Source organism: Gracilinanus agilis, chromosome 3, assembly GCF_016433145.1.
Source record: "Gracilinanus agilis isolate LMUSP501 chromosome 3, AgileGrace, whole genome shotgun sequence".
In the NCBI taxonomy this organism is placed as follows: Eukaryota; Metazoa; Chordata; class Mammalia; order Didelphimorphia; family Didelphidae; genus Gracilinanus; species Gracilinanus agilis.
In genome coordinates, this window is record NC_058132.1 from 341826660 (window position 1) to 341840461 (window position 13802).

Below are 13802 nucleotides of genomic sequence, written 5' to 3' on the forward strand. Positions count from 1 at the left end.
CAGAATTACATAAGGAGAAAGTATCTTGAGGCTAGATTTGAACCCAAGTCCTTCCAACTCCATGCCTGGCTCTCTATCCACTGTGCAATCTAGTTGCCCCTAACAATAACTATTTTTTGTCTTTTTTGTAGCTCTCTTGGTTAAACTTTAGACTGACAGTTTTGGCAAACAAGGCTCAAGGTACAGACTGCATGAGATGTACATACCTCATTTCATTTTGCCACGGATCTTCAGATATATCTTCCTCTGCTTCCTTTCAAGCCAGGCTTTCTGTGCCCCTTAAGGGGATGAGTCTTAGTTCATTTCATAGAGAAAAGAAGACAGGATATGCAGCAGGCATGGATACAAGGGCAGATAACAAAATCCAGTTATCTAATGAGGTAGTCTAACCTCATTTCACCTTACTTTTTCCAGATAACTGCTTTTACTTCCCTGGACTTTTAGCCTCTATGTCCCTTCTGGGGAACAAAAGCATAATTTACTTAGCAGACAGAATCAGACAAATCACAATGATGCAAGGATATAAGGTGATGTCCAATTATCTGAGTTCTATTTGCATCATTTCACCTTAACATTGATTCCCTGGCCTCTAGGTTCTATATAATTGGTGGGGGTAGGGGATAGAGGGAGTCTTTTTCATATGTTAAACTAAATCCTTGTTACTTTCGGTCCAATTGTATAACCAGTTTAATTTTTAGAATTTCCTTTGCTAACAAGTCCTATTCCTTTTTATGATCTCTAGCCTTAGGATCATGCCTGTGCCTTCTCTGAATTTTTTGAAATGTATTCCTAGAGTTTGTCTGTTCACTGTATTCTCTTTCCAAACTATTACAAAAAAAAAAATAAAATTGACTCTTTATCTCATAGTTTTTGTTCACATTACCAACCATTTCTTTCAGATAATAAGTTTCACTAACTATAGCTTAGGGTTAAATTATTATTTCTCACCTGGTATTATAGTAATAAAATTTACCAGGCCTAAAATCTTACTTTTATTCTGTCATACAAACTAAACTCATCCTGGTTTAAAAAAAAAATCTATCACTAGAAATCAAGAAATTGCATTTTGGAATTCCACATAGATTCAAAACTTTTAGAAAGATATTTACCAATTGCTATAAACCTCCAGACAAAATATTATACATATAGTTCCAGATTACATTTCCCCTCTAGCTATAACTTGAAAATTCACAATAAAACAGTTCTATAAGATAAACAAATTCCTAACTACTCCATGCTCTGACAATTACTCTCCCTCTAATCTAGGAGTAGTCATAGTGGAGATAGAAGAATTTTAGCTGCCATTATGACTCAAGCAAACAAGGAATTTTAAATAGATCTCTTCAATTTTCTCCTTTAATATATAACCAATTAAAGATTTGATGAGTTTTAACATTTATCAATATCTTCCAATATTGCATTATGTCATATTGTTATGTCATATATATTATAATGCTGCATTCTTATAGATGATATATTTCGATCAGTATTATACAATAACCTTAACATTGTCTTTCCATTTTCATAAGGAATAGCCAAAGAAATTCAAAATGAAACTTAAGCAACACTATCACAGTGAATTTTCAATAGTGTATACATTTTCACTGGCACCTCCTCACTTTTCTACCAAAAGAAGGATACCTTCTCTTCTCAAGGACCAAGATTGGCCATAATCACTTAGCATTTAGTTTCATTTAAGTTATATTCTTGTGGTATGGGAGGCTTATAGATATATAAATATATAGACTAGCATATTAAAATAGTAATATGAATGTCTAGCATTTCTACAGTGCTTTAAAGTGTACAAAATTCTTTATTATCTCATTTGATTTTCACAGTTGTGGGAGGTAGGTGCCATTGTTACCTCCATTTTACAGTTGAGGAAACTGAGGCAGGAGTTAAGTGACTTAGCTCACACAGCTAATTAGTTTCTGAGGCCAGTTGGAACTCAGGTCTTCCTGACTCCAGGTCCAGTGCTCTGTCCACTATAACATCTCACTGCCTCTTATAGATGAAATGAGGACACAGTTCTTTTTTCCCTCTCGCCTTCTTATCCCACTCCCTTTTCAGTATTGTCGAGTTTGTTAAAGGCTATCATTCATTTCCTTTATTCTTTTAAAACACACAAGGAAGACACTACCAGATTTTGTTTTGGAGTTCTGTGCCCCATACTTGATGTGTCTCAAAACTTTTTAAAGTTTTGAAACTTTAAAAACTCTTAAATGTATCAAAATGAAAAAGGTTGAAAATGTTCGAAATATGTGGTATTAAACTAAGATGTTCTGGGCTAGATTGTATAGTTATTTGCTTTTCAGGGGGTTCCTATAACTTTCCAAGATCCTCCTACAAAGTATATAAATACGGAAGAAATGTGTCTGCCAGAACTCCAAGGGACTCATGATGAAAAATGCTGTTTACTGCCATAGAAGGAAGTGCTGGAGACTGAATATAAATCAAAGCATACCATTTTTCGTTTTTATTTCCTTCATGAGCTTTTTCTTGTATGCATGATGCTATGTCTTCATTCACAACATGACGAATAAGGAAATATGTGTTACACAATAGCACACATACAACCTATATTAGATTACTTGCCCTCTCAGGGCAGTGGGGAGTAAAGGAGGGAATTTGGATTGCAAAATGTCAGAAAACAAATATTTAAAATTGTTTCTACATTGTAAAAATAAAATAGGCGAGCATACAAATAAAGGAGAAAGAACTAGAAAATAAAGGTTCAAAATTGTTTCTAGATACTTTTGATAGATGTTATCAAAGTATCTTCAGTGGTAAGTGAAGTGAAACTCAAAGATGAACTTCCCACTCCTGGAATGCCACACCCAGCCAGTGAAACTGCCATAGAATAACGGTTATAACTGCCACCAGTTGAAATTAGCACTCTCTCTCCTCTCTATTTGAAACTCCAATTCTTCCTCAAGCCAGCTTCTCTACTTCTTATCTTTAAACTAATAAAATAATACTTATTTTCTAATATCATCCTTATAATTCCCCCCTTCGAGTATATGGAGAGAGAAAAGATCTCTTCTGTATGCTCGCTATTCTATGTAATTCTAAAGCTATACCTGATCTTATTATTATATTTCCTTAAAAAATTGTCTTAATCATATGCTTATCTTATCCTATTCTTATTGCTACACTTATCTATACTAACCTGTACTAGGCATATAAATTAAAGAAAAGAAAATTTCAAAGAAAACAAATCAATGAAAACATAGTTGCACAAATGCAATTGCAAAACATACAATTACAGAAACTCAAAATGAAAAATGCAAACTTGAAAAACATTTGAAACAATAAAATACAATTACAGAAAACCAATTTAACTTATGTTTTACAAAAAACTAAAGTCTAAAATAATAACTATGCAAAACTCATGCAGTTTGCATTTTGAACAATTCAAATGGAACTCTTTAATGTGCTAAGACCTTATCCTGTCACTAATAGAGAAAACCAAAATTAACTACATTAAAACTCAAAATCAAGTTACTATACTAATAAAATCAAAACTTTGTAACAGTTTAACCATATACACATCTATAGAAATATACAGATATATACATACAATTTCTACATCTCTGTATATGTTATGTACAAACTATTTACATGTTGCAGGAGGAAAATAAACTTCCTCCCTTAAGGTAGTTTAAGAAAACCTTAAAGATTTTCCTCTGAAAGATATGTATGTTTTCTTGATGTTATTTCTTAGGAACATATAAAGTGTTCCTGTGAGATAAGATCTTATTAATTTAATGTGTACAATTATTATTTTACCAAGGTGATTTATCTATATTAATTCATTTCTATAAATATTCATCACCTGGTTATGTTGTTGTAGAGTTTGTAAGAAATGTGTCCTATATGTCTATGTTATTTTGTAGTGAATACTTACTAATCACTTCCTCTACTACTGTCTTCTGTCTTCGTGTTGTTACCATATAGTGTTTGTTTGCAACTATAATGAAAGTGTGTAATGTTAGAATGGCGCAAAAATCTTACAGTTCATGTCCATAATTAGTCTGTGTTCCTCTTCTTTGTGATGATTTTTTCTGCAATGTCTTTGTTACAGTTCAATCGTCCTTTCAGCTGTCATCTTCTCTGTTTCTTCTATGTTGTTTTCTCCTTTTGTCTTGATCTTGCTCTTTTTCTCTAAGTTAGTCGTCGTCTTCTTGAATCATTTCTTTTTCTGATATCTTTTTGACTGCAGCCATGTTGTCTGATGAAATCTCTTCTGTTACTTGTATTCCTATTTTTAGAGTTAAATGGGGTTCTGTGCTATTTTGTGGAGAATGGACAGGTATTACAGGAGCTAACACACTAGGATCAGGAAAACTCAACACTTGTTCCTGTCGCTGATTCTTTAATTCTTCATTGATTTCTCCTGTACTGATTTCCCATGTTATTAAAATATCTTTGTTGTTTTCATTAGTTATTATTTCATTGCCCATTGTTCCTCGTCCATTTTCTCCATATTCTATATCTTTAACTGCACAGGCCTTGCACACCTTCATAATGAAGTTGCACCTTTTTGCATATTGTGTTTTTGGGGATTCACACAAGCTACTTGGGAATATTTTGGACGAGCACCTCCTTTGATATGTTCTTGCATGGTATTCAGGTCTGGGGCTTGTGAATTATGATAGCATCCAGTATCAAAATAATTTGGGTAGTTTGATCTCCCATACTGGAATGCATTATTAAATCTGTTGTTAAGCCCATAATTTCTATATCCATTTTGCCTGAATCCATTAAAGCAATTAAATCTTTTGCCTTGGTTTCCCCTGAAATTTTGTCTAAAGAATTGTCCCCTAAATCTGCAATCTCTCATGAGATGACCAGGTCTGTCACAAAGGAAACATATTGAGGTTTGTGTTGTCTAGAGTTGTAGTTATTTCTGGGTTGTCTATAAGTTCTTAATGTAGCTACTGTTTTTTTCCTTCACTTCATTGGATTTTAGTTTTTGTTTAAGCTCTCTGATTTCTTTGGTTAATTTATCAATTATATCATTTTTCTCTTCTGATATTTTTTTCATCTTCGAAAACATAGTTAGCAGTTCTCCAAATTTCATCAAGACCCATATCAAACCAATTTGGACAGTTACTCCGAAAATAGTTTCAGATCATAGGGCATGCGTTTTTCACAAACTGCCTGAGAATGTGATTTACATTTTCATCTTTTAAAATATCTAACCCAATCCATTTTTCTTCAGAGTCAATAATTCTATCGAGGAAAGTGGAAGGAGTCTCTTCCACTTCCTGCTTTAGGTGCTCAAATTTAGACCAGGTTCCTGGATGTCTAGAATCTTGCTTCATAGTTTCAGTTATTGCCTCCCTGGCTATAGTTAAAATTTTTGTACCCCTGAACAGAGTTAACTTCCCAACCAGGGTCCTCAGTTTGGCCAATCAGCAATTAGATGGTGATTATTAGTGTTATCTATAATCTATTGTTCTCTTTTTGCCAATAATTCATACATAAGGGTGTCAAAGTCCAAATAAGAAGGGTTGTAAAGCTTAATTAAGCACTTGAACTGCCTTATAACTCCCATTGGCTCTTCTTCATATTTTGGAGTATTTTTCTTAAAACTGTCAATATCAGCTTGTGAAGACCTTTTGTGGCATATGAAATTCTGTATACCATGCTCTGGGTTCACTCTGAGTACCTCTCTTAGAACATATGAGCTGGTTTGCTTTCTAATGCTTCAAGTATTATAAGTATTATTTTCTAATATCCTTATAATATGTAATTCAAGTGGGAGGGGGCATTAAAATAAAATCATATTGTAGAGTGAAGAAGAAAAGGGTGTCTACTTCTCATGGATTGGCCAGTGTGTTCTTACAACATCGTGTGCCATTGACAATGAAGCAATAAAACTCAAGGAAAATAAGACACTGTTTCACCAGTGTTAGTCATGGTTCATGACACCATCTCTAAAATAGCTTGTCTTTTTTTGTCACCCTTGTCCTTAGGAGGAGGACCATCAGACTCGGATAGAAGAGGCCATCACCCGAACGCTAGTCTGTGCCATGAAAGCTGCAGAAGATCCCACTAATACCAAAGCCTGGTTAAATCCTACAGAAGTAGGCAGCCTCTTATTTTTATTATACCAATAATGATTTATGATAAATTCAGGTGAATCTCTTCTTTTTCTAGGAAAATTAAAGACAAATCTGGCTCTTAAAAAAATCTTCTTTTTCCTTAGGTAGAGGGAACATCTCATGAAATCAATTGCCGGTACTTAAATGGAGCCATTTCTGCCTATTTGGAACATAATAAAGGAACAGAAACATTAAAACTCACAGAGTTCAAAATAAATGGTGATCATGGAATGGAGGTACCTTTAAAAAAGAGGAAATTGGATGTACACACCAGAACAAAGGAGAAAAAGTCACCTTGTCATAAGTTAGATATGAGTACAACAGAGCCTCAGGAGAAGATTCCCTTTGGCCTGGATCTAATTCCAGTATTACCCAGTCTTCAAGATGAATCTTCAGAAAGCGATGTAAAAGACCTTGTCGAAGAAAGCGGGGGACATCTGGGGAAATTAAATTGTCCAAAAGAACAGCCAGTGATGAATAAAGCTGAGATACCATTTGCAGATAGCATTGTTTCTGACAGCACTACTTGCCCTTCTCAACCATTTGTCTCTACAGATGATTTGCTGGATTGTTTGGTGAATCCCAAAGTAATTAGTATAGTAGCACAACTTTTGTTACAGAAAAGAACTTGTAACTTCCCAGTATAATTTTTCAGAAAATTAAATGATACAACATTAAAGGTATTTTTTTAATTTAAAAAATATATGTTTAACTTACCATTTACTTTTGTCTTGTCATTTCACACCATGTCAGGGTATGGAATGGTGAATTAAGTGAGTGTGAGAATTAGAAAATATAATATGCTACAGTATTTCCAAAGAAATAACAGCATATTTCACAATATTGATTGCTTTTTTTCCATGGCATTCAGGTTGCTGTACTAGAATGATTTTTGTCTATGCCTCTTAATGAAGTAGGTAGAAGAGAATTGTTAATATGGAAAAACTGAGGCAAAGAAAGACAGTAATAGTCACAGAATGCACTTTAGGTCCTAATCCCATTAGAACCATGGATCTAGAAGGAACCATACAATTTTCTTAAGTAACCCCCTCATAATAGTTAAAGAATCTGACACTCCAAGAAATTAAGTGATTTGCCCAACTCCATGTGGCTCATAATGGTTGAATTTGCAGTAGGACTTAAGAGTTCCTACTTTCTCTTCCAGAGCTCCATTGCTGACACCCTGTGGACAACCTCAACTACACTATCACCCATGGGTTTTTTGTTTGTTGTTTAAGTCCTTACCTTCCATCATAGCATATTGGTTCTAAGGTAGAAGAGTGGTAAGGGCTAGGCAATGGAGCTTTAAATAACTTGCCCAGGATCACACAGCTAGGAAGTATCTGAGGCCAGATTTGAACCTCCTGGCTCTAGGTCTGGCTCTCAATCCACTGAGCTACCTAGCCGTCTTCTATCCTTGATGTTAAAGGAGAAAGTTTCTGCACATAATAGGGCATAAAAACATCTAAATGTAGAAAACAGAAATAGTAAATGCATAATTTTCAGACCATAATGCAATACAAATTACATTTAAAGGGGAGCAGAAAGAAAAACTAAGAATTAACTGAAAACTAAACAATTTTATCCTAAAGAAAGAGTAGGTCAGAGAAAGCTTCTGGTATTGACTAGTACATTTGTTCCATATCTGTTCCAGTGATTCAATACCCAGAAAGCAAATATGGCTAAAGAATAGCCTCCATGTGCCTGTTAGCTCATGACCCTAAAACAGCCATGGTAGAGGCTGAGATCTGAAAGTCCTATCAGGGAATGGTTCCTCACCTCTTCCTCATAAAAACGTAAAGAAACCACTCTTCTCCAGAGCCCTCTCAAGAATGATTTGATCTCAAAAACTAGTCCCTCACTAATCCCAACCTGTTCACCTTCAGACGAAGCCTTCTAATCCCTTCCCCCTTCCCATTTCATTCAAATCTCTTTCTGGCTGCCATGATCAAGTAGTTACAGACAAGTTAGAAAAAGAAGCTTCCCAATAATTAGAGCAGCCCAGCCACAGAATGGAAGAGAATAAAATGAAATGGGCTTGTGAGATCATCAAGTTCCACTTCAGTGGCAACACTGAAAAAAAGGAATGTCAGGAAACTTTAGTTGTTGTTCAGTCATTTCAAGACTACAAGACCCCATTTAGGGGTTTTCTTGGCAAGGATACTGGAGTGGCTTGCCATTTCCTTCTCCAGCTCATTTTACAGATGAAAAAGTACAAGTTAAAGGCAGCAAAGAAGAAACACAGTTATCCCTATTTGCAGATTATATACAATGGTTTACTTGGAAGAAGTACGCTGCAATGGAAAGAGTACTTCTGGCTCTGTAGTTTGAAGGCCTAGGTTCAGGTCTTACTTCTGATGCTTATTTATGTGACCTTGGATAAGACTGCCTTGAGCCTCACTGAAAAGTATCAATTGCCAATCAGTCAAAATTTAAACACCTAATATGTGCCAGGTAGCTGTACTAAGTAGCCATACTTCAGAGATTCAAAGAAGTAGAAGATAGTCTCTGCCCTCAAGGGGCTCACAATCCCAAAACAGGTGACAATAAATATATACAAACAAAGTTTTATACAGGGAAAATGGGGAAAAAAGGGAAAGACTAGAATTTAGAGGGATTGGGAAAAGCATCCCATGGAAGGTGGAATTTTAGTTGGGACTTATCGGAAGAGCATTCCAGGCTTGGGAAGAAAGCCCATAGCTCCCAGCTGGAACATTCAGGAGACCAATGTTGCAGAACTGACAAGGGGTGGGGGGAGATGGTAAGGTATAAAAAGGCTGGTGAGGTAGATAGTTAACTTGGAACACTAGTGACTTTTATATTTGACCTTGGTGGCAATCGGGAGCTAACATGGTTGCATCTGCCCTTTAGAAATATCACTGGTGATTAAAGGGAAGATGGTCAGAGTAGGGAACTACTTGAGGCAGGCAAACCTACCTGCAGGCTATTGCAGTAGGCCACCCCTGAGGGAATGGTGACAATGGCAGAGGAGAGAAGGAGACATTGGAGAGAGGTTGGAAAGATGAAATGGACAGCACTTGGCAACAGATTGGATTCTTGGTAATGAGAGTAAGAAGTTGAGGATGGCTCCTGGGTTTCAGCTGGTGATGATTTCTCACTCTATAGTAATAAGGAAAGTGGGGATCTGGGTGGAAAGGTTTTGGGGGTACAAATAATAAAAACATCTGTATGGATAGAGAGTGGTGGGAGAGGTAGGAAAAGAAACCAAAGGAGAGTGATCAATAGATACTATTTCTTATAAGTATAGACTTTAATTGTTGAGAGCCATTGGAGAAACAGGGTCAAAGTTAGGGCCTGTTATCTGGATTCCCTACATGACCAATCCAGGCTGAGGTGGTCTTTGTGTTTGGCCCTGGTCACCTGAGCCCTGAAAAGCTCTGGTACCAGCAGGTAGGTTAATCCAAAAACAACTTGACCCCTCCAAGAGGCTATAGAGAAATAGAGTCTGTAATAGATGTTTTATCTAGATCCCATTACAAAATCATTGGCAAGTAAAACTGTGTATGATTTTTCTGCACTGCATGTCAGATGCAGATAGAATGGGCCATCTAAGGTAAAAATCTAAGGCTCCTCTTTTGACTCATCTTCAGATCCCCACCTTTTCTCAATATTCTTATTGGAAAGCTTTGAGTCCTTAAGCAGACCAGCAGCTACTGAGTTAACAAATTTTCTCCTTGATAATTAAGAAGCCTGAACCCTAAAAAATATATTACTTAGATAAAGTGGAGCCGGACTTTATCTGACCAGGTGCAGGCCTGTAAATCAAGGCAGAACACAATTAGTAAACATCTCTATGAAATATGTTTCTGCTCCCAGAATTAACCCCTACTAATTGGTGGTTGGAATTTGGCCCTTTTCCTTGTACCTATATCTCTACTTTTTAGACTTTAATGGATTGTGTATGATTTGTAACCCCTTCACAGCTGTGACTCTTTCTTTGTATTCTTTGTTTGAAACCAGTATAAAATAAAGTCCAAATCCCAAAGCGTTGGATCAACATGGGCTAACCACTAGTCTGGTTGTTCTCATTTTCTTTTTCCTGTCTTAATCCAATGCCATAAAATGCCACTCAGGACCCCCTACCATATAGGGAGCTGGCTTTCTATATTTAATAAAACAGTTGTTAAAGTGATGGGGACAGACACAACAGGCAGTGAGGGGTAGCAATAGGAACAAGCCCTGTATGCTCTAAAATCTTGTATTTCTCACCTGTTAGCCCTGGCTAAACATCAACTGCAAAACCTGTAGTTTCAGCATTAATCAAGCATGAATTGCAGAGTGATCAGTTACCCATCCTATGTCCTGGATCTGTAATATTCTATACTGGGCATCAGCTTTGTGCCTAATCTGTTCTATTAATTACTCACATTGTTCTTTATTTACTTTAGTTTAGAACTATAAGAATAATTACCTTTAGCAATCCTCAAATGTACCCCCTCCCCTCCTCCCATATTCTCATTCCAGAAGGGTAGTGAAGAGCAAGAGATCTGCACACTGGGGACTGGCATTCCAGAAGAATCTCCCAAACCTGCTCATGTTCCTTATTCCCTTTCTGGTGATGTGTACCCCAAAACAGACCTCCACCTGAATTTGGCCATGCCCATTTTCCAGGGTTTTCAGGGGAGATGATTTCTCTGGAATGGGAGATGACTAGCCCCCAGACCCTAATAAATATGCAAACCCTGATTCACAAGGTGAGGAAACTGCCACTCTATATATAGCTGGAGCTGCTACTCCACACCTGGAGAGCTTCTATTCCATCAGCTCCAGAGAGGTAACTCTACTAGTCCCTGGGCTTATTTGTCAGCCCCAAAGCTACCTGATTAACCCCTCTACTATTCCACCAGTTAATTGGCTAATATGTTCCAGGTAGCTGTACTAAGTAGCCATACTTCAGAGATTCAAAGAGGTAGAAGATAGTCTCTGCCCTCAAGGGGCTCACAATCCCAAAACAGGTGACAATAAATATATACAAACAAGTTTTATACAGGGAAAATGGGAAAAAAGGGAAAGACTAGAATTTAGAGGGATTGGGAAAAGCATCCCATGGAAGGTGGAATTTTAGTTGGGACTTATGGGAAGAGCATTCTTTTCTTCTGGATTGAACAGTTTGTCTTGCATTCTTGGGGCAAGACCCTACCACAAACTTGGGTGTGTTTCTCCCAACAAAACTGTCAAAACAAATAAAAGATAAATCACCTAGTTATAAATTTAGGAAAGACTGGATAGCCCAGGGGACGCAGAGCTGGTTTTTAAAGCTGGAAAACCTGGGTTCAAATTCAGTACTATAAGACTAAAAATGAATATACAATACTATTGTATTTCTGTAAGATTTAATAACAACAAAGTGAGAGAGAAAGGGGTTCCTTCAGCAGAGTGAGCAGAGCAAAGAACCAGAGACCTAGCAGCCTACCATGGCTCAAGCCAAAGCCCCAAAAGTCCCTGCAGTGTGGGTTTCAGCAGATTTATAAACAAACCCACGCCAGGGTGCAACACTGGGACACAAGACAAGGGAACCCCAGGAAGGTAAAGAATGCTGGGAAATGAAGCCCCCAGGGTATGGATTTTTAAAAACACAGCATTTAGCACAATGTCAAACCACTTCAGGATCTTTGCCAAGAAAACAGCAAATGGGAGTCATGAATAGCTGATAGGGCTAAACAACTGGCACAAAGTAGGAGCTTCATAAATGTTTGCTGATTGGAGCACTGAAGCCCTACCTTCCCATGATTAATAGCTGTTTGACACCGTCCCCTGGTCCCCCCCTGTAATTCACTTAACCTTAATTTCCCAGGCAGCACTCAAAGGCAGCACTCAAAATCTCTTGAATGACCTGTTCTCTCTTTTCTGCCCTGCCCTACTCTTCCAGGCCCCATTTAGTGTTTTCTTGGCAAAGATACTGGAGCGATTTGCCACTTCCTTCCTCAGCTCATTTGACAGTTGAAGAAACTGAGGCCAACAGGGTCGAGTTTGTGCAGGGTCACATAGCTAGTAGGTGTCTGAGGTAAGATTTGAATTCAGAAAGATGAGTTTCTGACTGCGGGCCCAGTACCCTGTCGACACACTGTACCACCTACCTGCCCTTAGAAGTTCTCTACAGTAAAGAAAGCACAGGTCTCGACAAAAAAGTAAATATATATTTAAATCTAGCAGGAACTATATAATCCAATCTCATTTTGACAGGTAAGCAATTTGAAACCCAGAGAAGAAAAAATAACTTGCCCATCATTACATAAGTAATGAGTGGCAGCGCTAGTATTCAACCCAAAGGTTTTGATTTAAAATTTCATTTTTCTCCATCATGCTTCACTGCTAGGATCTTACTTAAAATCTAACTTTTTTTAAAATGACAAACTACTTTTTCTGCAAAGTTTTCATAAATTTTGTCTGGCATCTGAAATCTTCCATGATAAATCAGGATTTTATTTGCAGCCTATAATCTTGGATTCACCTTTTTTTGAGGTGCATTCACATTGGTTAGTGGAACTCTGAGATTTTGCAGTCCAGCTCTCTTCTTTGGAATACAATGAAAAAGGAATCAGATTCCTAAGGGCAGTATGAGTTCTGTCTTTGAATTGTCAATTTAACTTTTTCATGACTAAAATCTATATGTAGAATTAAAACCCATTTTAGAAGTTGTTAGCAATCAAAAAAGTGTTTCCGTTATGTAAGACAAAGTTTGAAATGTAAACTATCTTTAGTGTTGTGATATCTCATTACAAAGCCCTTTACAAACATCTTTCTAGACAAAGTTCTATAATGGGGAAATAAGCTCAGAGAGAGAGGTTGTGACTTCCCTGTAGTGATCAAATTCAGTTCAATCATTTTTCAGTCATGTCTGATGCTCCATGACCCCATTTGGCATTTTCTTCACAAAGATACTGGATGGTTTGCCATTTCCTTTTCCAGCTCATTTGATAGATAAAGAAACTAAGGCAAATAGGGTTAAGTGATTTGGTCAACGTCACACAGCTAGTAAGTGTTTGAGTCTAGATTTGAGCTCAGGAAGATGATTCTTCCTGACTCCAGGCCCAGCACTCTATCTACCTGCCCTGTTATTGTCTTCAGTCAAGAATAATTTACCCCCCCAAATTGAATATAATCCTATTATTCTCTTGCAAAAATGAACAATATGGAAATATGTTTTGCATGGTAATACATGTATAACCCAGATCAAATTGCTTGCCATCTCCTGGAAGGGAGGGAGGGAGACAATTTGGATCATATAACTTTGGAAAACTTATGTGGAAATTTGTTATCATGTGCAAATGGCAAAATAAAATATCTTTACAAATTAAAAAAAGAAAGAATTCCATTGGGGATAAAAAGCTGAATATAGTGCTAAAGGGGGAAAAATCAGCCCTTAATGAAATACAGGATTTCCAAGTATTCCTGATAAAATTATCTGAGCTGCATAGACTTTGAAGTTCAAATACAGGAGATAAACATGAGCAGACCTAAAACCATAGAGGACTAAACAAGAATAAACTACTTCCTTTCTAATATGAAGAGATAATACGTATGTTCCATTTAAGCCTTTCATCAATGGTCACAAGAGGGGGATCTGATTAGACAAAATGCTTGGGAGTGATTCTTTTGTGTTTTGATGCTCTTTTAATTTTTTTTATTTTTAGAAAAATTTTCCATGGTTACATGATTCATGTTTTTACT

General features: G+C 36.8%; 1 protein-coding gene across 2 annotated transcripts in view; it reads left to right on the plus strand.

Moving 5' to 3' along the window:
- HSPBAP1 (HSPB1 associated protein 1) overlaps positions 1 to 6803 on the plus strand; it is a 51821-nt gene extending 45018 nt beyond the window's left edge. For both annotated transcript variants that reach the window (XM_044670048.1, XM_044670049.1), the window contains 2 exons: positions 5982 to 6092; positions 6215 to 6803. In XM_044670048.1, the coding sequence (XP_044525983.1) occupies positions 5982 to 6092; positions 6215 to 6757 (654 nt within the window). In that variant the 3' untranslated portion in view covers positions 6758 to 6803. The remainder of the gene's footprint in view (positions 1 to 5981; positions 6093 to 6214) is intronic.
- Positions 6804 to 13802: the final 6999 nt, after the last annotated feature.